The 26,373-nt window shown below is 36.2% G+C and overlaps 1 protein-coding gene across 6 annotated transcripts in view; it reads right to left on the bottom strand.

Annotated features, from left to right (window-relative positions):
- The window catches only part of Fto (fat mass and obesity associated), a 410,887-nt gene that overhangs the window by 236,734 nt on the left and 147,780 nt on the right, over positions 1–26,373 (bottom strand). For all 6 annotated transcript variants that reach the window (XM_013516227.1, XM_013516224.1, XM_013516226.1 and 3 more), the window contains exon 4: positions 18,900–19,043. In XM_013516227.1, coding sequence (XP_013371681.1) covers positions 18,900–19,043 — 144 coding nt within the window. The remainder of the gene's footprint in view (positions 1–18,899; positions 19,044–26,373) is intronic.

Raw genomic sequence — 26,373 nt, 5'->3', positions numbered from 1 at the left:
TGTCCTGGAGGCAGTACTACTCCGCATTACAAAAGAGGTGATAAAAAATATGGTGAATGTTTAAATTTTTAAAAATTTATCATGGTAAAAGACATAGTGCCATTAGCCCCTCTTGAAATAGTCCCCCTCACTTTGAACACTTATCCATTATTCCTGTCACTTTCTCAAGAAATTCTAGAAGTGCTCCTTTATGTCTTCACAAGGTGTGATAAAAAATATAGTGAATGCAGCTACTGAGTGCCATCCAACAGAAAGGCAGGCTGGTAAAAAGTGACGGTGTATCCTCATTTGTCTTATTTATGAATCTGGCACCATGTGACCTTTAGCTCTTCCCCAAAGTCAAAATGACCCTGAAAAGTAAATGATTTGAATCCACTCAGGGTATTGAGACAGCCACAACCGAGCAATTAAAGACATTCACCAGAGAGTACATAGAGAGCTGCTTTAGAAAGTGGCAAGAACAACGGGGTAAGTGTATTTGAAGCAAGGGAGAGTATTTTGAGAGGGATTAATAACAATGTGTCTTTTATTCTAATAGTTTTTAAAAATTTAAACCTACACTAGATTTTTTTGATCACATTATATTATATAAGGATAAACAAACAAGGAGAAATCACCAGACTTATGCAAAAATGCTATAGTTCAAAGGAATGGAACCATGTTGACTGGAACTGCTTTCTTTCGGAAGAAGGCTTTTTTGAAATGACAGGAAAAAATTTGGAAAATTTTCAATTTTGCAAGAAGACATGAGTCAAGAAAACACTGATATGTCAAAATGGTGCAAGGAGACATGAAGACAGAACAGTACAAGACCAGGAAACACTGCTCAGAGGTAGTGTGTTTCAGTAGAATTGCTTCATTAAAACAGTGGAGTAAATGGCAGAAGCATGCTGCAGAAAAATCAAAATACTGAACTGGTTAAATGAGCTGAAGAAATAGTAGAACTTAGAAAATAAAACCTTAGTCAAGGACACACAGGGCATGAGGGGCAGATTCTGTAGACCAAAGTACATTTAAATAAGAACCTTGGAAAGAAAGAATACAAAGTGGTAAAAGGAACAATCAACTAAAAAAATAATTCCCCAAGTTGTGAAATGACCTGAATCTGCACTACAAAATTATTTGGCCAAGTATATACACATATTTTGTTTAAAAATTAATGTAATATACTGCATATGTCCAAAGTGGAACATTGCTTACCAAATGAAAACAACATGACGATAACCTCACATAGCTCCTTAATATAAAATATCAGAGGCCATGGCTACAATATAGTTTTAAGGGAAAAATTTATTACCCAAGAATCCTACTACCATTCAAGGAGATATCAACACATGAAAGTACAGAAAGTCACTCTCAGCTGAGCAAAGAGCCAGAAAATACGTCACCACCAATCCCCTGCCATTAGTCTTCATGAAAATTGTAAAAATTATACTTTAGCTGACCAAGAGAGCAAGGAAAGCAAGACAAATGAAACAATCCAGTATAAATAAGAATAACAAGTATAAAAGAACATAAATCATTTCAATTATTCACCATTATATCTTAAAAGGTTATTTACTTTAATGCATGTTTTGAAAATAATACTTAAGACTAAAGATGATTCATCTAAAATATATTTTAAAAATCTAAGAAATTGAAAACCATACATTAAAAAAGACAGGAAAGTGGGCAACGGCCTTGGATAAAGTATATGTTAAGAAAAGCACGAGTAGAAAAAAAAAAAAAAAAAAAAAAGAGTAGAAAAAAAAATTAAAAAAAAAAAAAGCACTAACATCTCCACAAACATATGGGCAAAAGATGATGAACCAATGTGTTAAAATAGATCTGTACAAATTCAACCTCAAGAATAAAGTAAAAATTTTAAAAGCAACATATTATTTTTACTCATCAAATCAGAAAAATATTTTAATATTGTAATGCCCAGCATTGTTTAGACCAAGGTAAAGTAGGCTGGTGGAAGGAGCTGATGATCACATTTCATATACTATAGGAAGGAATGAAAAGTGAAAGTGAACTTTCTGAATAACAGACTGACAATAAAACACACAGTTTTTAAAAACATCAAACTCATTCTTCACCAAGGCATCCTACTTCTAGTAATCTTTCATATAAAGACAGACATACATACATGGATGCTTATTGTAGTAACACATATGGTATAAAAAACTGGAAATGAATAATAAAATGCAGGATTCATTTTTGTCATTTAAAATTTCCACTAAGCTTTACTGAGATATAATTGATAAATTAAAATTCTATATACTATATTTATGATATATATGCTATATAGAGTACAATTTAATATATTTATATATTTGATGTATTATACTTAATTTATAATTTCATGACATTTAATGTATTTCAATATATATGTATTCTAAATATTCCCAGAATCAAACTAATTGACATATATATCATCTCACAGTTACCTTTTATGTGTGTGTTGAGCACATTTAAGAACTAGTATCTTATTTAATTTCATACATGCAATACATTATTAGCTATTATCATCATGCTACACATTAGGCTACCAGAATTTATTCATTCTACATAACTGAAATTTTCTACTATTGACTAATATTTCCTTATTTCTCCCACCAATCCCTGGGAGCAGCAATTCTGCATTGTGCTTTTTTTAATTGATTTTTTAAATTAGTATATTTTTGTGATACATAATGAATGCACTCACTGTGGTGCCCTGCACTTCTGAGTTTTTTTTAATGTTCCAAGTATAAGTTGATGCAGTATTTATCTTTCTGTGCCCACCTATTTCACTTAGTATAATGGCTACAGGTGTTTCCAAATGACAAAATTTCCTTCCATTTTAAGGCTGATTAATATTTTATTGTACATATATAGCATCCCATTTTTTTTTACCCATAAACGTCATTATCTGTTGACGTTTAGAATGCTCCTTTATCTTGACTATTGTAAATAATGCTTCAGTGAGTAAGACAATACTGGTGTCTCCTCAATATACTGATTTTTTTTCCTTTAGATATGTACAGAGTGTGCCCAAAAAATGTATACATCAGGAAAAAAAAATCTGTATAAATATTTTAATACTAAATTTGTTGAGACATCATGAGATTAACAGATAAAGGATCTGTTTCAATTATAATATTTGTCTTACATTCTATTAATGTGGTATACAAAAATGATGGCTATGCTGAACCATCCTGCATCATGGGGTCATGGTCTATAATAATTTTCTGGTGCTATTGAATATGCTTTCTTTTTAGGTCTAATATGGGGCTTATCAAGTATCTTTTCCACAGTGTCCTTCTCTGCTATAGTTTGAGGATAATGATGGCCTGATAAATTTGGAAATACTCTTTTTTTTTTTTTTTTTTTTGGTTTTTCTCCGGTACCGGGAACCGAACTCACGACCTTGCGCTTGCCAGGCAGGCGCTTTTGCTGCTGAGCTAAATCCCCAGCCCCTGGAAATATTCTTTACACTTAAATTTTTTGGACAAGTTTCAGAAGGCCTAGTGTTAAATGTGTGGTAATGAAGTAAGGATATAAGAACCTAGGCTTTTCACTGTTGAAAAATTTTTCATCACTGACTCAGTATCATTACTCATTATTTGTCTCTTTATATTTTCTATTTCACCATGATTCACTCTTGGAATATTGTATTTGTCTAGGAATTTATCCATTTATGCTACATTATCAAATTCAATATCATAAAATTATTTACAGTTTCTTACAATCTTTTATATCCCTGTGGTGTAAATTGTGATACTTTTGCTTTCAGTTATAATTTTGCCCCTCTTCACTTTTCTTAATCTAGATAAAGGTTTATTAATTTTATCTTTTAAAACCCCAAATTTTACTTTTATTTACATTTCTGATTATTTTTCTGGTCTCTATTTTACTTATTTCTTCTTTTTCTATTATTTCCAAGTAGGTACTGAATTCCTAGTACACCAGCATCTAGTTCTCTTTGCAATTCTAACAATATTTCCACTATATATTTAGAAGCTCCAATGTTCAGTGTACATTTACAACTTATATTTTCTCAAAGAACTGACTTCCTTAGCATTATACATGTTTGATAGGAGTATATCCACCTTTGATCTTTGGTTACCATTTACATTGAACATCTTTTCCTATCCCTTCCTTTTCAGTGTATGCACACCCTTCACTGAAGTGAGTCTTTTTGGGCAACATATACAGTTATCTTTCCTTAGTGTAGTTTCACTTTTCATGGTTTCAATATATATAAATACGGTTCTGTACTATCAGTGGCTTCAGGCATCGACTGGAGAACTTAGAATGCATTCCTGAGGAGAAGGGGGCACTACTGTAGTTAGATTTTTAAATCTATTCAGCTACTCTAAGACTTCTGATTAGGAAATTTAATCCATGTACATTTAAAGTAATTATTAATAAGGTCTTACTACTGCCATTTTTGTCATTGTTTTCTGACAGTTTTACAGTTCTCTGATTCCTTTCCTTCTCTCTTGCTGCCTTCCTTTATGCTTTGATGACATTTTGTATTGGTGTACTCTGATTCCTTTCCCTTCACCTTTTGTGTATCTACTGCATGTTTTTTATTTGTGGTTACTATAAATCCAACATAAAATATCTCACAGTAATAGCAGCCTACTTAAACCTAATAACAATGTAGCTTTGCAAATAAAAACTCTACATTTTCCCCTCACATTTTAAGTAACTAATATCACAATTTACATCTTTTATACATTGCCTATATGTTAAAGTATTTCAGCTAGTATTTTCAATACTATAGTCTACTAACTTTTATATGAGAATTAAAAGTATCCATGCCTGACAATTGGTGTGACTAAAAAATATGGTGATTATATTTTTTAATTTCAGCAAGACACATTTTCGTTATCAACTTTAAACTACTCCCCCTTGCTTCAAACACACTCATCTCCTTGTTCTTGCAACTTTCTGAAGCAGTTCTCCAAGTCCTCTTTCATGAGTGTCTTTTCATAGCTGCCTTGATGGACTGAATTCATTGAAAATGTTCACAGCCATTGTTGTCAAATAAAAACATTATGGTGTGTCTTCATCCAACTTTTTCACTGGATCTGGTACCATATGACTTTCAACTCTTCCTCAAAGTAAACGTGACCATGAAAGGTAAATATTTTAAATAGATTCAGGGGGTGGGGATATAGCTTGGTGACACAAGCGCCTACCTGGCAAGCGCAACAGCCTGAGTCCAATTCTCAGTGCCAAGATAGATAGATAGATAGATAGATAGATAGATAGATAGATAGATAGACAGATAGACAGATAGATAAATACACAGACAGGCAGATAGACAGACTGACTGACAGACTAACTGACTCAGGACATTGAGACAGACAGACATGAAAAGATACTCATGAGAGAGGATTTCCCAGAACTCCTTCAGAAAGTGGCAAGAACAAGGGGGAAGTGCCTTCAAGGAGAGGGGGAAGATTTTGAGGGGGATTAATGGTAATGTATGTTTTATTGTAATAATTTTTAAAATTTAAACCTTCACCATATTTTTATCACACCTTGTACAACATTTTGAATTTATTATTAACTTTACAGCTGAAGTTCACACTTTCATGTACTCACATTGTTAAATCTCCTTTCATTTCAACTTGAAGAATTCCCTTTAGCAATTCCTGTAGACATGTTTAGTGGTGATGAACTCGTACAGCTCATATTTTTCTAGAAAAGTCTTTACCCTTAATTTCTGAAGGACAGCTGGTATTCTTGGTTAGCAGTTTTTTCTTATACAACTTGGACTATTTCAATACACTTTCTCCAGATCGGAGTTACCTGCTGAGGAATTTGACTATACCCTTAAAGAAGTTCCCTTACGTGTGCTAATTTGCGTTGCTCTTTCTGTTTCAAACTTTTCTTGTCTCTGACTTTGGATAACTAAACTATAATGTGTCCTAATGAATATATCTTTAACCTATTTGGGGCTCTTTATTATTCTTGGATTTGAATGTTCGTCTCTAAATTTGGAGATTGTTCTACCATTGTTTTTATAAATTAAGCTTTTTGCTCCACTTTCTCTCCCTGCTTCTTTCAGAACCCCCATAATGTATGTACTAGATTACCTGATGTGCCATTCAGTCACAGTTTCTTTTCCTCTTTTTATTTCTATGACTAAATATGATCTGTCTTCAAGCTTTATTCTGTTGCTTAAGCAAGTCAGCTGCTAAAGTTCTCTATGAAATTTTTCAGTTCTGTAATTCATGTTATTCAGCTATAGAATTTTTTCGATTCTTACGGTATATATCTCTTTATTGAACTTCTTACATTTGTCTTCTTTGTTTAATTTGATTGTTTACCAGTGATTTCTTGGAGCTCACTGAACTTTAAGATGATTATTTTAAAATTCCTTGTTAGCTCATAGATTCCATTTCTTTAGGGTCAATTACTGGGTCAAAATAAAATAAATTTCATTGCGTTCCTTTGGTAGTGTCATGTTTCTCAGGTTATTTATGGTCCTTGTGCCCAGTAGACACTGTGTATTGGTATCTACATACTTAAAAACACTGAAACCTCTTGTAACCTTTACACACTGGTGTTAGCAGGAAAATCCCTTCACCAGTCAGCCTATCTAGAGATTATAGGTTGGTGTTCTCATAGGGGCCCACATGATGCTTGCTGCTGGATTCTTCAAGCAAACCGACCTGGTGCTGGGGCTAGTGGGCATATAGGCCTGGGCCCTTGGTCCTCAGAGGCAAGCCTGGAACTTGTGTTCAGCAGGGTGGATCTGTGCCCTTGGTTTGTGCAAAGAAGCCTGGAAACTGAGTCTACACCAATGGACCTGAGGTCTGGGTCCATATTCACCACTTCAGAGCCAGTCTACGGGGAAATTTCTACACTTTGGGTCCACTGGACCAGACCCAGCACCTGTGTCCACTAAATACTAGGGATACACAGGCAAGCCTGCCACTGGGGTTTAACTAGAAACTAAATTCACAGGGGCAAGCCTGGACACTGAACCCTTGGGAGCAAGCTACTCTCTGGATATCCACAGATCAGCCTGAATCCTGGATCAGGGAAGGGAGCCTAGTACTGGCGTACTGGTGGGCTTGGAGCCTAAATGTGTGGGACCTGCCTCAACACACAGTCTAGAGGCCAGCCAGTCACCGGGGTTCACCTGTTCCACATCCTCCAAAAGGTCAGGTATGGTACTCACTTCACTTGTCCTCCTCCATGCAGAGGGTATCCCTCTCAGTTCTGTGCTACCCAGGTTTGAGGGAGAGAATACATGGCAATGGAAATTGTCTTTACTACCTTCTCTACCCTCTCCAATGCATATTTTATTTCTTTGTTCCACCCACATGTTGTAATCTCACATCTGGATTTGTTAGTTCCTAGGAAGGTATTCTCATTTGTTCATAATTGTTCAAATTGATGTTTCTAGGAGGGGCTGGGTGATGGAAACATCTAATTTGCTATAATGGTTGAAGTGGAGGATTAATTTTTAAGCAAAGTGAGTATTACTTCGTTTGTTTGTTTGTCTGTTTTGTGGTTCTAGAGATTGAACTCAGGGCCTCATACATGCTATGTAAGGACTCTTGCTTTGAGCTATACCTCCAGCCCCTTAAAGCAATGTTTAATACTTATATTTTAAAGGAATTTTAATAAGAAAAATGCTCAGTATATAAAAGTATTGGGAAATAAACAAGACATGTTTACACTACATTAATTTTTTAAAAAAATCTTGCCAAGTATAGAAAGAAATGGAAGAAATTTAACCAACTAGCTATATATATTATCTCTTCTTCACATTTTCCTATAATTTGCAAATTCTTTACAATAAGCATGGACCATATTGTATCAATTTCACAATTAACATTTTTCTTTATAATTAACATCTCTAAAATTCAAATACATCTTACAAGTGATAGCACTTTGGCTAAACAATACTCTTATTATTTTTGTACCATTCACCTTGTAACAGAAAACAATAAATATTGTGCTTTAAAGATACAAATGGAAATTTCCAATGAAGATACTCTTAGAAAAGAGATATTCATCCAGCAAACAAATAGAATGGTATACAACCATCAATGAAGACAGCAAAAGCTTTGGTTAGTTTTTAAATCTTCCCCCAAATCTTGTTTGTTTGTCTCCTTTCTGAGGCAGGGTCACACTAGACAGTGCAGGCTGGCCTTGAACTCACTATATAGCCCAAGCTGGCATCGAAGTTGCTGCAATCCTTCTGCACCAGCCTCCCTAATGCTTGAATTATATGCAGGCAACACCACACCCTGCTGTAGGAGTAAAAAATCTTTTATAAAAGTAAGTATGGGGATAGGCATGTCATTCAGCACAAAAGCACTTGCCTAGCATGAAAAAAGGCCCTGAGTTCAATCCCCTCAGCACATCACACACACACACACACACACACACACACACACACACACACACACACGACAATGACCTCAGAGTAGATAGCTTCCTTTCTCTCACTCTGATCATAGAATTAACTTTTACGGAATGCTTGTTTTGTTTTTGTGTTATAAAGAGGATATAGTCTTTAGGTTAATAATTCATTTTTGCTTTCTAAATATGCAAAAAGATCTTTAATCTCACTTTGGCAAGGACTCCCTTCTCCCTTTCTCTTCTAAGTTGCAACTCTCCCCAAGAAACTGCAGATCATGGGGGCTGAGGAAATGACAAGATAGAAGAAACAGAAGCTGGGTTAACAGAAAGTTGAGAAAAGTAGTTTTCTTCTTTTCCCTCTTTGTAAAACAGAGCCATCCCTTCTGCCTACAGCTCCAGTAACATGCGAAGACCAGAACTTCACAAAATAAATTAATGAATGAAACAGCAGCAGCCACTTACACTTCTAACGTCTGGTCCTTTCCCCACCTCTGACCTTCCTTTTAACTCTTATTATACATCCAATTTTTCAGTAGCGGTGGAGGAGAATGGCTATGGTTTCTGTCTAACATGTGGGGAAGGAAAAAGTATGCTCTGTCTAGATATATGATAAGTTCCTATTATGTAGAAAGCTCTAAGTGAAAAGCTTAGCTGTAGTAGGTGATATAAGACTTCTTTATCAATAACCATCGTCCGGAGAAGAAAGGCATGGCATTCACACTGATTGATTGGCATCCTGTTACTGTAGGTACTAATTTTTTTAAATATCATTCCTGAGTTATACATATAGTTTCATATATACATATAGTTTCACACCTACATGGTGTGAAAAAACATGACAACAGAACACTATGAACAAAGAAAACAAAAATGGCTTATATCACCATCAGTTTTAGAACAAACTTCAAAATCACACAATGAATTGACCAGCGACTATAATTTGTATCTCTAAAAAAATGAATATGTTTATTGGGCCTGGAAGGCAAGTCCAAAAGTCCAAAGAATCTTCCAGCACTGCAACCAGCCACAGGGAATGAATGGAACAGCAAAGTTAAACTCAATTCCAAATCCAGTCTTCAAGACTTCAATAAGGACCTACTGAAAATAAAAACAAAAAAATAATGCTACCTTCCCAGCTGTTTTTCCTCTGTCTTTATAGTGTGGCAGTTAATACACAGGATATACAACCTAACTAAAAGCCCGGAAAGCTTCTACAACTCACACTTCTGAGAATTATGTTACAGAGATAGACAGCTAAACAGGGTATACTAAGGCTGCCACTCAATAGGAAAAATTTCACCTACCCAGCCCAGATGAAGAATTACCCCAACTGATTATGAAATTCTAATGGATGAAATAAAAGAGAACAAAACAAGCTCATAATTCATAATAACATATCCATCCTCAGCTTTAAAAAAAAAAAAATCAACACATTACTTTTACCTGAGTGAGGTTTCTTTTTACTTAGTTATTGCTTCTCCCTCCCCTCCTCCCCCTCCCCCTTCCCCTCCCCTCCTCCCTCTCCCTCTCCCTCTCCCTCTCCCTCTCTCCCTCTGAGACAGGGTTTCACTATGAAGTTCAGGCTGGCCTCAAATTCAGCAATCCTCCTGCCTCAGCCTCCCAAGTGCTGAGATTACAGGCATGGACCACTACACCCAGCTCCTATGGTGATTTTACCATAGAAGATTTAAAAGAGAATTTACAAGTTGACCTGGACAATGTTGGAAAATTCTGTGATGCCACATGGTTATTTAGACTAGATAAAAGGAAATAAAGAATAAATTATTACATAAACAGATAGGTTACCATAAAAGAGTCTACCTCTGTCTCTAGAGATCTCCATCTAGTTGATAAAAGACCATTATTTGGGAAAAAACTTCAAATATTTTGCCAGCCTGGAGCTCTCAAGGACAGAATAAATACAGTGTTCCCATTTTCCAATGTGGCCAAGACACATTGTCATGAAATGAAACAAAAGTAGATCTTTGGTTTATTCACTCACTCATTAATTGAATAATTCCTTTACAAGTACCTATCACTTTTAAAGTATTGTATTAGATGCTGAAATGGGTATAAAGCTAAAAAAAGCCCTTGCTCTTAGGAATATAAAATATAATGGAATTTTTAGAAAATCCCAAGAAAGAGGAGCACAAAAGAGACAAATTAAAAAGTGGAACCTTTAAAGGAGCTAAGTGACAAGAAATCCTAGTGTAGTAACTGTGGTATGTAGGTTTTGAAGAAGCCAGGATTTATTAAACATTAAACAAGTCATATGACAAAACATATTGTGAAACTGAGATATATGCATCTTCTATCAATAAGAATAAGAAAAGAAATTATAAACTCTAGGGGAAGAAGAAAAGTCATACAAGAAAGTCATGGTTCAAATGCAAAACAAACAAAACTATGTAAATGTGAACATTTTATGATGTGTAAAATCCTGAACTGACATTTGCAACATTCCCTTCAACTGACAAGATTTGGTGATCTCAGTGGATCACACCTTCTATTTATGAATCCAATCACTACCTAATCTGCAATAAATAAAATGGGCACCAGCATCACTATGCAGTGGCATTCCAATTGCAGAATCGACTTATAGAGAAAGCATGCTAGTTTTATCAAAATTATAGATGCATATGTAAAGTTATAAACCTCAACATCAAAGTAATGAGATAGCTAGCTGAAAAAGAACTTTAATTACCTAACACACTAAAAGTCAAGAGATCTATAAATTAGTTCTAAGGTAAGCAATTAAGAAAATAAAACTACGTTTCCTAGCAAAAGTAGTAGAAGACAGCTACTTCCATTTTTCTTTTCTTTTTTTTTTTTGGTGTGGGGGGGAGTTTTTTCCAGTACCGGGAATCGAACTCACAACCTTGTGCTTGGCAGGCAGGCGCTGTGCCACTGAGCTAATCCCCAGCCCCTCCATTTTTCTTAATGGATAAACAACAAGGGGTTTAAATTTATTACATAAAGAAATAAAGTATAAACACGTTTGAGTGATAGAGAGAATCCAAAAACAAAATGCAAATGCAGCAAAAGTAGTTCCTTCTAAGAAATAGAACTTGGAGGTAGGTGGCAAGGAGATTTTCACTTCTTAGTTTAGATCTTCTTCAACTCTTTGAATTTGTTTTTCCTAGTATATGTACATTACATTTAAAGACAATAATAACATGAATGAGGTATTCACATGAAAACATATCTAGGGCATGTTATTTTTACAAAGCGCCATTACAGTCATGTATGTAATAGAGACCTATTTATGTTTTTTAAAAAACCAGAAGAAAACATATAGATGTACACACATTACCAGTGCTCACACTTTTCAGATTTTGGAACATTTGCATTTTAGATTTGAGATGAGGAATTCTCAATTCGTCAAGTAGAGGCAAATATCCAAAATCTGTAAATCTCTGAAATCTGAAACAGTGCTGGTCCCCCTCATTTCAGATAGGGAATATTCAACCTGTCTGCCGGTGTTAATGCTTACAAATGGATCACATGGGAGAGTCCCTGTGCTAGTTGAAAAAGTTCCAATGGTCTGAATGAAAATATATGTACGGGGCTGGGGATTTAGCTCAGCAGCACAGTGCCTGCCTGGCAAGCACAAGGTCATGAGTTCGATTCCCAGTACTGGAAAAAAAAATATATGTATGTTCCATTATTTGTTTAATTGCTTTTTCCCCAGATATTTAAAGAAAAGCGATACTATGAGTACATAATTAATAAACATTGTATAGTTCAGTGAAAGAAAGCACAACTGCAGTCTCAGAAAAACTTGGATTCAAACAGAAACTTCAATAGCTATTATTTCTCTCTAACATTTGCTATTTCTAAAAGAGCTGTATTGAGTTCTAACTTATAGGCTATACACTTCACTCATTTAAAGCATGTAATACGATATATTTTGGTGTGTTCACATTGTTGTGAAACCATCACCAAAAATGAATTTTAGAGCATTTTCATGCCCTTAAAAAGTAACCCTCTACCCACTAGCAGTCAATCTCCATCAACATGGCCTTTGAAAAAATAAATGGGTATCACAGTAAGATGACTATTACCTGACAATTTTTTTAGTGAGCAGCAAAAATACATGAAAGCTTCCAAATCAGTGCATAGCCATCAGTAGCCACATATCTGTGGCTTTGCATTACGGGTAAATTTCATATATAAATAACACAGAAATGAGCAAAATGCAAAAAAGTATGAGAAGCAAATCCTTTCAAGTACCCAGATTCTTTGCGCAGATTCCTATCCTCAGAGCATGTTCCACAAGTCATGGCCTCCTCCTGAGTTCTACTAAATACAAAAAAACCCCAACAGGTAGGAAGTCAAAAAGCACAAGTTAAAAATGTCAGCATTTGAGGACATATTTCAGCATGGAAGTTTCAAGAGGAGAGCTACATCCTCACCGCTACAGAAATCTGAGAAGCAAGAAGCAAAGTTTGCAGTTACTGAGAAGTTAAGCACACCAGAAGTTCCTATTGGACAAGCAGTCAAAACTATACTGTCACGTTTCTACTTTTCAAAGTGAGAATAAACATGACAGGTGCTCATTTGGCTGTTCAAGCACTTTCCACTTAAATGGCAATTCCTCAAGCTTACTGACTGCAGCCTGAAGTTATAATTTATTACTGTTTCGGTGTTATTCCCTTGCCTCGGCAGAAAGCAGAACACAGCACCTACATTTTAAGGCCCATGAGAGGTAATAAAGTATAATTATTTTCAATTTATGATTAAGCCATAAATTATATGTACTTTTTACTTCAGCTGGTTCAGAGGTTGGGGGAGGAAGGGATTGGGGTAAGAGGAAGGCATGATAAAAGCCTTTTCCTTTGAATAAAATGTCTAAATTGGGACAAGACCTAGGGACACCTGGAAGATTTACAAAGATGCCACAGTGTCCAAGCTATGTCCCAAAGGAAGCCTAGTTTAGAGACTTTAAACTGCTTGAGGCCTCTGTTCTTCCTGCCCACAGGGCTACAGATTCCAACTAGAGTGCCCGTGTTGACTTGGAAACTAGAAGCCACAGCACCGGTTCAGGTTATACTATATCAAAGCTTCACAGTGCTCTGGGCCTTGCTGCCTCTAAGCCAATGGCATTTCATGGAAAGTGAAACTAATCTATAAAACACTACTGACCATACACTCTAAGCAAAGTCAGCCTCAACCAAAGTAAGTCTGGTCACCACAGAGCTCTGAATCAACAACGACCAGATGTTAACTCTTCTCACCCTCAAGGGCCAATTGGTGAGATTTCCCTTTCGTGCACTAGTCGCTTTATGTGGCTACGAAATACATGTATAGAACACTTAGATAAAAGCTGACAAAGTCAGGGCATGAAGCAGGATAAGAACTTAACATTCAGCACTCTTCTATCACCTAATCACCTCTCTGGTTCTCCAATATGCCATGGCTCTGATCCCAAACTTTGTAATAAATCCCCATGTTCAAATGTAGCTTGTAAAGCACAGTCCAATACATTTCAAGGGACTCACAACAACCCTGGTTAGGAAGCATCACAAAGCCCCATTTCACAGCAGAGGCAAAGACTCACAGAGGCACTCACAACGCAGAGCCAGTATACAATGCAGGGAGTCAGGAACCTGTTCACCTCAAAGAAAGTCTTACAGGCTTCTTATTACTTCAAATCACTCATGAGATTAAGCAAAATCAAAATGAGAAATGCCCTGCATTTCAATTTATATTCCTTTTTTTTTTTCTTCTGTTTTTACAATAGAATTTGTGCTTGGCAAATAAAACTTTGAAATAGCCAACTGTGATAGTAACTACAGATAACTGCAAGTGAGATTTAGTTAGATTTAATGAAATAAAAGAGACCACAAAGCAACCATCAACAGTCACGCAGAGAAAAATAGTAATAATAAATTAAGGGGAACTGGTAGGGGGTTGCCCCAAATATTTACCTACCACTCACCTTTGTCCTGATACATTCCACTCCACATCCAGCTTCTGGTTAATGAACGTAATTTGGCTGATGTCTCTTGAACTGTATAATCTGCTCCACAAAAACAAACCCAGTTTGTCTCCAAGCCACTCTTAAGTCCCTAACTCCCTGGTTACATGCAGTCTATGGAAAACAGCTGTGGCAAAGTAAATCATCCTACCCTGAGAAAGACCACAGTGTGTTTTTTTTTTCTTTAAGTGTGTTTTGAAGTCCTGGTTGGAAAATTAGTGAAAATTGTAAATCTGTTTGCAAATCTGGTCATGCCTAACTCTTGAGATTAGGGCAAAGATTTCAATTTAAAAGTAAAACCGTGACAACCCCAGTTAAGCGTGTCCTCAGGCACTGCCAGCAGGGCCTTCACTCACTTCCACGGGCAGTGGATTTATTACAGGTACCCAACACGTTCCCCATCAGACACCCCTGGAGTATTTACTTGAGACAGCAGGGTTCAGTCTGCACTTCCTCTGCAGACCAATATATTATTATAAATTGAGCTAAACTGTTTCCTTTTCATAAGTGCTATGAAGTTCAGATTTCAGATATCAGCATAGAGCTGGGATCCTTCCAAGGGGCTCCTTGTTATTTGGATTTTTAAAAAGTAAAGAGAAAAGGCAGCATTAGACTATGTTTGCTTTTAGTTTTGTTTTTTAATAGGAGATAAGAAAGGTTCATTTTAGAAATTACATATGACATCTTGGTAAGAAAATACATTCTAAGGGGCTGGGGATTTAGCTCAGCAGCAAAAGCGCCTGCCTGGCAAGCGCAAGGTCGTGAGTTCGGTTCCCGGTACCGGAGAAAAAAACCAAAAAAAAAATAAAAAAGAAAAAGAAAATACATTCTAAATGCACACTTGGGGCACACTATCCTATACCTACCTCAGTTAGGCAGGGAATCAACTATTTCACTTCTATCTGAAGGCAGGAGTTAAGAAAGCAAGAATCTTCATATCTTGTATATAAGCTCCTAAAAAGTAGTAACACGAATTTCTTCTATTTATCACCTACCAAGAATAAGGGACCCAAGGTAAATTTTATTTTTTTTTTTTTGGTTTTTTTTTTTTTTGGTTTTTCTCCGGTACCGGGAACCGAACTCGCGACCTTGCGCTTGCCAGGCAAGTGCTTTTTGCCGCTGAGCTAAATCCTCAGCCCCCCCAAGGTAAATTTTAAATACATGTTCTTTGTATGTTTCAAAAGAATAATGAAATTGTTTCATATTTTCATTATTAATCCAGTTCTCAAACTCTGGGGAAAGCATAATTTTAAAGAGAAATAGAAAGAAGAGATGAAGAAAAAAAATCATCATCTTTTCTGTGGTTCCAGAGAAGCCATTAGGTGAGCCAGAGGCGTCATGCGGAGGCGGGAGGGGGCACAAAAGCCCAGATCAAGGGTCAGTGCCTGAGTGGGGTGAGGAGGGCATCCAGGCATCCATCTAGGGGGGAACAGATGTCGGGGCACCAGAGCCTAAGTGGGCTAAAATGACAAGTTCCAATTTGTGCTCCTTATAGCTGTGCGACCGTGGCTAAGTGCATCAGTCTAAACTCGATTTTTTCCTTTTGCAAAAACAGTAGTTGTTCAGCATTTGCTACTGGGCATACTAAAAGAATGCTTAACTTCTGCAGCATGCCTGTGATCCCAGCATTCTGGGACGATAAGGCAGGAAGACCTGAAGTTTAAGACCAGCCTGGGTAACTTGGTCTCTTAGTGAGACCCTGTTTCAAAAGAAGACTGGGGATGTAGCTCGGCAGAGAAGCTCTGGGTTCAATCCCCAGTAGCGCATACATACACATGAAAAGAGTGCTTGACTCCTTAGTCCTCAATAAATGTGGTTCTTATTCTTATTACTACAAGGTGCACATACACATAGCCAAAAAAGACTGAAAAGGAATACACCAATTATGCATAAACCCTACTTTACATGTTTTTCTTTCATGTTATGCTTTTTAGAGTTTCCTTCGTCTATAATGAAAACATACTGCTTTTGTAATCAGAAGAAAACACATTTTATTAAATATATAGAAGATAAATGAACTTCTACTATGCATATCAACTACTTTTATACACAGAAAAAATAATAAAGCTATTTGAAAGGCATCATTCTGGCCTTCATATATTTTTTTTTCACCCCCAGGGTTGGGGGCTGATCCTTTACACTGGTTCAGCCTTCACACTGAATTAAAACCCCAGCAGTTTTTAATATATATATATATATTTTGAGACAAGATCTCATTATGTTACTAAGATGTCTTGGCTGTGCTGGAACTTGAAACCCTCCTGCCTCAGCCTGCCAGAGTGCTGGAATTGCAGGCATGTGCCAACACACCTGGGTTCTCATCTGTTTTAGAGATGCAAATTACTAATGGAAACTCCTGAATGGGAAAGAGACCAAGAGATTGGGAGTGGGTGAGTTTAAAAAGAATCAAGATGTGTATGTACATGCACCAGCTCCCCATGATGGATGTGATCATTATGTACTGCGAATTTGTACTAGCAAAAATAATAATTACAAAATGCGTGAAAAATATCCAAAGGGAAGTCATTTGTAGGCTGAAACTGACACCCATATGCACTCAAACCAAATATCCTGACTTGAGTGGTACATAAAAATGTAACAATAATATTTCTGTCTACAAATGATACTCAACAATGGGACAGATACTTCAGGATAGAAACTCAATTCCTGAGGTCAAGAAGAGAATGTGGAAGACAATGATCTCAACACTAAGAACAACATTGCAGATAGAGATGTCAGTGTGTTGGGATCCAGTTGAAACGGTTCCATTTAGAGTGGAAAAAGTATTGCGCAGAGAGCCTGCATGTACATTCTGGTGCCGGCTCTGCTTCATACTAATGGAGTGACCCTGGGCAAATTACTTAAGAAAAAGATAATCTCTGCCATCTCCCTCAGAAGATTGTTTGGAGACTAAGATTGCGTATGTAAGTCATCTGTGCACTGTAAGGCAACAGTAAATTAAAGCAACAGATTAAGATCAGTGTTCAACAAAAGTAGGAACCATCGCCCCGTGAGAACTTAAGAGGTAAGGGGACACAGCATTGAGTACCATTAAATCACTGTGTGAAAAAGTCTCCACATAATCACCTTCCAATCCTCCTGCAGACATTAAGAAATCTCAGATACTTCTCTAATAGTTATTAATCTCTCTTTTTAAAAAGAAAGACAGAGATCACCAGCAAAGAAAAGTAATAGGAACTTAATACTGTTTTAGTGTTCCTATGTTTGTATTTCTAAAACCCTTTCGGCTATGCCCAAGTGATACTGGTTTTCCATTAAAATAGTGACATAAAATCTTCTTTTAAAAAAAATGTATCACAACCATGAGTGGCACATGTCTAAAACACCAGCTAAGTAGGAGGCTGAGGTAGAAGGAGCCTGACTTCAAGGCCAGCCTGGGTAATTTAGTTAGATCCTGTCTCAAGCACACTTGGGACACACTTGGGTTTGATCCCCATCACAATAAATGTGTAAGTAAAAAATACATTTATATCAGTGCAAGAAAAAATAGCAAGTTTATTTAGAGAGAAACAATAAAAAAAATAGTACAGGTAGCAAGTGGAAACGACAAGAACCTAGAAACTGATGTGTAAAGAACTAAAAACTAGAAAATGTCAAAGAGCTTTGCAAATTCTAAATTCCTTCAAAGAAAGGACTGAGATTTACATACCTTCAATATCTCCCCCAGGACCTCACCTTGTACCTAGAATACAGAGGACTACACAAATACCTAATGAACTAGGAATTAGTACTCGTCATAAACACTGGGCTGAGTCCTGGTTCTTCTCAGCTCCAAAACCAACATATCAGTCGATTTCCCCAGACAGATCAGGATGAGATAAACCTTGGATAATCAGGCACTAGGGCCAAAGTAGAGAATAAGCCCTAAGGAGCTTTGTAGGCAAAAAAGGATAGTGCTTGACACTGCACTGGGAAACAAACAGTCCCCAAACAAAACAAAAACTTTACAGTGCAGAGAAGCTTAAGCTCCATAGCATCAGTTAAGCTAATCATAATTGAAACACTTTCCCAAACAAACAAATGACAAGTAGAAAGACCCTGTCCTCAGGTCAATGTTTCTGACAGAAAACTAACTGCAAAAGTAGCTGCAGGAGGCCAAGGAAGTTGAGGCCACCCCAAACATTTTAGCAAGACCCTGGCCCTGATTCATTCCCACTACTACCAACGTCGAGGGGTCGGAGGGACCTAGAAAAAATGTTCTCACTACAAAAAACATACAGATGGGAATGTTTTTCAAAGTTACATTGATAAGTTGAGCTGGAAGACTTAGTAGTTCTGATGAAGAACCACGCAAACAGTATATTTGAAAGCTCCACACACACTAAACATTTAGAATGAAAAGAAAAGCAACTTTTTAAAATTCAGCAATATCTTAAAAAAACAAAACACAACTACTTACCTGTTCTCATACAAATGACCCATTAGTAATACAACATACTCAAAATACTTATTTCAAAAGACATATTGAAAATATGTACTCAATCATCTAAATACAGATACTAGAGCATTAATGTAATTTTGATCTTCCTGAGATTACCAAGCATAAAATAGCAGTCTCCTTGGTGAAGGGGTATTGCCAAACCAGGAGTCTCTATGTCCCACGAGATCTTAAAACCAACATGCCAGGTATCCGGATCTCTGCCTTCAAGATGAGACTCCTCCTCACTTTCCTCTTCAGGGTCTGTCAAAAGAGAAGAAAGTGATCAGGAAAAGAACGTGCAAACTAAACCTCTGAGTACACCAATTGTTTTCTTAGAAATAATTGGTATTTTAGTAAAGTATGGATATTAAGAGAAATATTTCCTCCTTTTATGTCATTTTTTCAAAAGATTAAATGTTTTTATCACAGCATGTATATCCACATCAAAAACAATAATTAAAATGATAATAACCACTGATACCAAGGAAGATAAAAAGTTATTTTGTTCCATTCTAAGTAAATAAATTAGACATTCTTAATAAAATAGATAGTTTTTAAGGATGCTATTAGTTACCAAAAGCAATTTAGGATGAAGTAGAAGAGCTAAACAAACCACAGAGAGCATAGAATAAGGTCTCAAAAGAATTCTGCCACAGAAAAACACAGACACAGGGAGTTGCAAAGAATTCACTACTACACAATTACAGAATGGATATTTTCAATGTACTTTAAATTTTTTAAGAGCATAGTAACTTCCAAATTCCTTCCATGAAAATAATATGCATCAAAACCAAAAAAAGAAAACACATACATATCCAAATCAATGGTACATCTGAACATCAATGTAAAGTTTTTACATCTAAGAAAACAGAATCCAAGTGCAGCTGCACATTAAAAGAGCAACATTCCACAACCAAGTAAAACTTGTTTTGAGATTACAAGGGTAGCTCAAAATCCAAATTCATCATATTCATAGAGCAAAGCAAAACAAAATTAAAAGGCTATGAGTCATAACTCTGGTGACACAAAAATAATTGATAAAATATATCATCCTTTCATGAGAAAAATCTCAACAAAATAGGAAGAGATTAATATATCCTTGACATGATAAAATACAGACCCATTTCAATCTCAAAGCCAGCATCATTTTTTAATAGGGAAACATTAGACACCTTCCCGTAGTTAAGAATTAGAAAAGGTTGTGGTGCCACAATGATTTATTCTGGGAGGAAGAGCCAACCCAATGGTGCCCTCTGGAGATGTCTAACAGAGTGGCCCAACTTAGACAAAATAAGAGACTATAAAATGTTTAAATTAAAAAAAAATTTGCAGATGATATAATTATTTATCTGCAAGTCAATGATGAAAATATATCCCATTCATTAGGCAAATTTTAAAATGCTAGCTGCAAAATTAAATCACAGTAATTAATAACTTTAAGAATATAAACAGACACCTAATTTATTAAAAAATGTTTACAATGATATTGTAGGGCGCAAAAAAAGGTTATAACAGATGTAAAAACATAACTATGCTCTTGGAAAAGAAGATGGAACATCATGAATTCCCAAATTTATCCGTAAGTTTGACTTCATCAAAATAAAAACCAACAAGATTGTTTTTTAGGTGAGGGAGTGATGTTGGCAACTAAACAACTTAACTATATTACAGGAGTGCCCCCTCCACCATAATCATTGGGGATACACTCCAGGACCCGCAGTAGGTACCAGAAACTAGGAATATTACTGAATCCTATATATATCGTTCTTCCTACATCTATGTACCTATGATAAAATTTAATTTTTAAATTAGTCATAGTAAGAGATTGATAATAACTTATCATAAAAATAAAACAATATCTTATCGTTCATCTTTTCACTTGAAGGAGGCACTTTACACCTGTTCAGCATATCCAAATTACCAACGTCACTACTCTTGCACTGTGGCACTATTAAGTAAAATATGGGTTACTTGAACACAAGCACTGCCATATAACAACAGCTGATCTGAAACTAATGGCTACCTAGTAAGGAAGGAGCAGGCAGCACACATAGCATGGATACGCTGGACAAAGAGAGGACTCACATGCTTGGAGGGAAGGAGTAGAATGCCCTGAGATTTCCTCACACTATTCCAAGAGGGGTCATAAAATTAATTTTTTTTTGTACTTTTTTTTTAACTTATTTTAAAAATAAAAAGAAAACATATTAACAAACAGACATCCATTTACAAAATAGCATAAGAACAATACAAGCAATACAGAGTTACAGACAAAGTGGTAGGAAATTAACAATGGTGGTTGCATTATGTATTGATATCTTCAAAGTGGTTTCTCAGGAAAACAGAGACATGCAAGATGGATCAAATAAGTCACGAAATTTAAAACTTAACGAAGTATTTATTTCTGGAATTTGCCACTTAATAGTTTCAGACTGCAGTTCACCACAGGTAACTGCAACTGCAAAAACTGAACTCAAAGATAAGGAGGGACTACTATACACAGGAAAATACAAACAAGAAGGAATGTTTGTCTTAATACACAAAGAGCTTTTATACATCAATAAGATTAGGATCAATAGCCCAAGAGAATAACGGGCAAGTGTTATAAAGACAGAACACAAAATGGAAACAAAACTAGGGACTGGAACATAGCTCAGTGGCAGAAAGCTTGCCTAGCACATGCAAGGCCTGCATTGATCCCCAACATTATCCTCCCCCAAAAAGAAAGAAAAGAAAGTAAATAAGCTCATAAACATGTTTCAATTTATTCACATGAAAGAAATGCAAATTAAAGTCACAACAGATACGTTTCACCTATGAAATCAGAAAAGACATTTGTTTTTGTGTGTTTTTACAACTAGCTATAAAAAATACAGAGTTAGTAAGCATATAGCAAAATGGCACCCTACTACTCTCTGTAGAGGAAGGTCAATTTGTCATTATCATTCCTGATTCAAAATTACAAATGCATAAACCCTTTGAGCCTTATAAAGAATTCCAGCGTTAGAAAAGTATATCAAAATTCCTGTGTGCAGAAGATACAAAATGGTTATGAGCAAGGATTTGGAGGCTCAAGAGCAGAAAAGGCACATAAATGCAAGAGAAGGTACACACTGTGTACACACTGTGATTCATGTGCACTCGCGGTCTTGCAAGACTAGCCCTACATAAGCGATTTGAACATTCTTTTAGGAAATATTTACTGAGTACTTTCTATATATTAAGCACTGTACCAGGCGCTTGGGATCTAGCTAACTGAAATGAAGAGCAGTGCCCTACTGCAGCATTTCTCCTAGTGGAACTGTAAATGATCTCACTGGTTACTATTAAAGGAGACATTTTAAATTTAAATTTCACCAGACTTCAAACTGCTCTACTAAACTCTGGTCTTACCAGGTCAAGGTCTGCTTTTCTATTTCATCCACATCTAAAGCCCTAGTGACTGGCACAGAGAAGGCACTCAATGAACACCTGTATGAAACGGCTTGCTTAAACAAAATGTTTCGGTTCACACTATTCACAGTCTGTACCAAGCTCAACAGCAGGGAGAGAAAATGTTAACTTGGAAGAAAAAGTAAAACTACCTCAAATAAACCTGAAGAACGTAATAAATCATAACAATGCTAACCTAGTACAACCCTCCATGCTAACAAGGATTAAGGAAGAGAAAGCGCTCCTGGAGAAGGTAAAATTTAAGAGACAGTAAGATTTAGACTGGCAGAGAGTAAAAGTAATGAAAGAAGGCAAAAAGATGCAAAGTTATATGCAATCAAGATGGACAATAAAGCACATTTTACTTAAGCTACATCATGCACACAGCACCTCAATGATCTAAAACATATGCATTCCAGCACATACCTATACACAAAATCACTAAATTCTGAATACCTTACTCTACAGTAACCATATACAATGGTCAAAAGCAGTAAAAAAAAAAAGGGGGGGGAACTTCCCCCTTAAGACTATTCATTTACACTGCTTTCACTAAGGATGTATAATGAAAAAGAACAGACCAAAAAATCCAAGTTTCTGATCTCTGCAAGAAAGAAACGCTACTAAATGACCACGAAGGACACACCCAACTTGAGATATTCTTCATTGCTCTAAACTTATAATCTAAAATCTAATACTGCCATGTTAACAAAACTGTATCCTTTTTCTACTTTGTTCTTCTAATACACATTCTCTCCTTTTTGGCTAAAAGTATCTTTTAGTAGATTGGAGAATAACATCATGTAATAAGAAGTCCAAAGTCCTATCTTCATTTAATCCCAAAAACATTTTAAAAGACTCTTCTGGAATAAGGAAGATAAATATCTTACACATGAGGGGACATGGCTGATTTGTTGTGGCCTCTTTGAGCCTTGGTAGAGAAGAATTCTAAAATGTTCTCCAGGCTTAGGAAGGAAAGCGATAATCAATTACTGATGTTTCTCAGGGTACTAGGAGGGTTAGCGGTACTAGGAAGCTGCTCTCCCTGTCTGACGGCATTCTACAGGAACTTTTCCTTTATACAAAATATATACTCACACTTGAAAATACCAGAATTCGCTAAACTACGGCTTATGAGACAGAAAAGAATTCACAAAGGCATGTAGCATCACCTTCACTGAATTACTTTAACAAATCTAAGTTAGTTGGCAACTGACAAAAGCACTTTGCCAAAAAAAAAAAAAATCTAAATCCCCAAATCTTATTCCTGAAATATAAGTTCTGATATCCCTGTGCAGCACAGTGGCTATAGGTTAGAAGTTACTGCACCTGTAGATAAGGCATTTACCTGCGTGGACCCTGCAGCAATCTGTGAACTTTGCTCTTAGAGCTGGGACACAGAGCCACAGGCAAATCAGGCCCACGACCTGCTTTTGTAAATAAAGTTTAACCAGAACACAGTCATGTTCATTCTCTCACCGGCTTCTTTCACAAATAATGGCAAGGTTGAGTAGCTCAAACACAAACTGCAAGATCTACAAAGCCCAAAATATTTTTATCCGACCCTTTACAGAAAACATTTGCCAATTCCTTCTCTGAAGTCTTCATATTTGCCATCTGACAAAGAGGTTTACCATACTTCTTAATGAAGAAGCTGAGACAACACAGTAATGATGTAATAGGACGAATACCTAATAATGTAACATGACTAATACTAGCAAAAAACATAATAAAGTAGTTAACGTTACATTAGTTGATATCCATACCAATTAGCAAAGTGATAGGGGAAATCATACGTTTCCATTTGTGCTATCCCAAGCCTTTGGAATGCTTCATTCCAACGGGTTTTACAAGAGATGGAACAAATAGCACAAGAAAATCAAACAAATATTTCAAGATTTTTTTATATGTCCTTGTCTTGCTCAAATCAACAGTAACCTTAAAAAGACATAATTTTTATATTAAAAAGACAATACTTCTCAGACACTTTTAACGCTCCTGAGTTGGTCCTTCTAATAAGTGGCAATCTTTGTAAGCTAACAGGCTGGTTTGCTACTTCCCCATCTAACTTTCACCCTGGCACTTTTCTCAATCTGGCACCAATAAAGTCCTGAACGACAAGAGACAGCAATTGCAATCAGTGTTTCCTGATGTCTCCCATAAATCCAGCACCTTTGAAATGTACTCATTAAAATGATGTTTTGTTGAGGGTTTTCCCCCCTTGGGCTGCATAGGGAGAAGTTGTATATCTGATAAATATTTTATTGCTTAAGTATAATGTTCACTTTCTCAGTAAAGTCAGCTTGTAATTATCTACAGCAACTGCAACTGATTACTCTTGCCCCATGTTATTTTGGAAACAAGCAGAGGCAATGAGTTTCTACTTGCCTTTAAGCTTCAGCAAAATTGGAAAGATTTTAAAGTGTCTCAGTGTGTTTGGTGCACTCCCAGTTCCCACTATCCAAAATGTTAAAAAAAAAAAAAAAAAAAAAAAAGAAAAAGTAAATGATGCAACAAAAATACAAAAAAAAAGTTTGAAAGTCAAGTTTAAAATGTCCAAAACGTCTCAAAACAATTAGCCTGTTTAATTTTTATGCTACTTAGTTTTTGAGGAAAAAAGATTGCATTTCATTAAAGATTAGTACCATCAAATATTTTTGTTTACATTTTTAAAGCTATATGCACACAGTTATATAGGAAACAAAGACAGAAGCCTCAGCATAACAAGAGAGTACAGTGCTAATCAGATAAATATGCTTAAAAAATTGTAGCATATTAAATAAGATACACAATTAATATTATATGTTACTAATTTTCATCAGATATAACTATACATTCATCACCACAAAATAAAAAATGATCTATTCCTTAGCCTCTATTCCCTTTAGGCTAAAAGAGAAGATTTCTCAGACTTCCACCAAAGTTATATTCTCTACTCCCTTGACCCCCACAGCTAGAGAGGCTAAAGTAGCAGGTCTTTTCCTAACCATATCACAGATCTTGAGGCAGAAGAAATTAAAAAGTTAAACATGGTCAATTGGTAATGCTGTCTTATCTGGCCAGGCAGATCTATGGCATTCTAGTGCCTGGGATGGGAATCTGTGTTTTTGTTTTTTGTTTTTTTTAAATTGGAGGGAGGCAGAAGGGGAAAGGGAAAAGTGGCAGGGAAGGCATATTCTCAGGGGAAATTGCATGGGGTGTGTGTGTGTGTGTGTGTGCGTGTGTAACTGTAAGAACTCAATTACTTCTGGGCTGTAGAAATGTCACATGAGCCCCATGGATTTGCAAGAAAAGAGGCTAGAAAAGTAGCCCTTAGACCATGAGCTAGTGATAGACACTGCAGACTTTCTCACAGGTCAGACCTATTTTCCAGAATGATCTCTCTGGAAGGTACAAGCTTCTCTGTGCAGACTTCGTATATTTTTTCTGGACAAGGTCTCAAAGTTGTGGCAAATGGTTATTATATCAGCCAGAGAATGGTTATGAAACGCCACAGAAGAACCACATTCACAAGAAAGAAAATTTAGCCAAGGAGAAGCCTCTCCGCCAGAGACCTACTCTGGAGAAGTACTTTCCTTGATTGTTTGGGAGGAACAAGATGTCGAGCCTGCTGCCAACATAGAGCATACACCTTTCTCAGCCACTGAAGAAAGAACAGTCTGAAGAAACAGAGAATTCAGAAAAGTTTGAAAGGAGAAAGAGCTAATAAATTCCAGCTCAGAATCTATAACCAGAAGCTGTGCCCATGTGCCTTAAAACAGACAATTCAGGAAAATGAAGTCCCTTGACAGAGATAAACTGTATAATTAATTATAAGTTTTCTGGGATTTCAGGTGAAATACTGAGAACTCTTCATGGGAAAATCTAAAGCCCTTCAACATGCTGTCTGGCTCTGTCAGCTTTCAGATTAAGCATTTGGGGAAAAAAATTCAAGATAAAAATATTCACATATATAGGAGAACCTCATTACATCATGTTTCATGGACTTAGGGGGAAAAGTGAAAGTGAGAAAAGGAGAGAAAAATTGCTTTGGGGGCCCTTGACTAAAGCTTCAAAATCATGACATTATGTGAAGTAAAATATAAAATAAGGAAAGGAAGCAAGACACTGCTCAACAAGTCTCCAAACCAGAGTTTATAACAAGAGAGGATATAATTCC

Source organism: Chinchilla lanigera, unplaced genomic scaffold, assembly GCF_000276665.1.
Source record: "Chinchilla lanigera isolate Chin_1 unplaced genomic scaffold, ChiLan1.0 scaffold00032, whole genome shotgun sequence".
Lineage (NCBI taxonomy): Eukaryota > Metazoa > Chordata > Mammalia > Rodentia > Chinchillidae > Chinchilla > Chinchilla lanigera.
The sequence above is the reverse complement of the archived record's forward strand: the minus strand, read 5'-3'. Positions and strand labels throughout refer to the sequence as shown.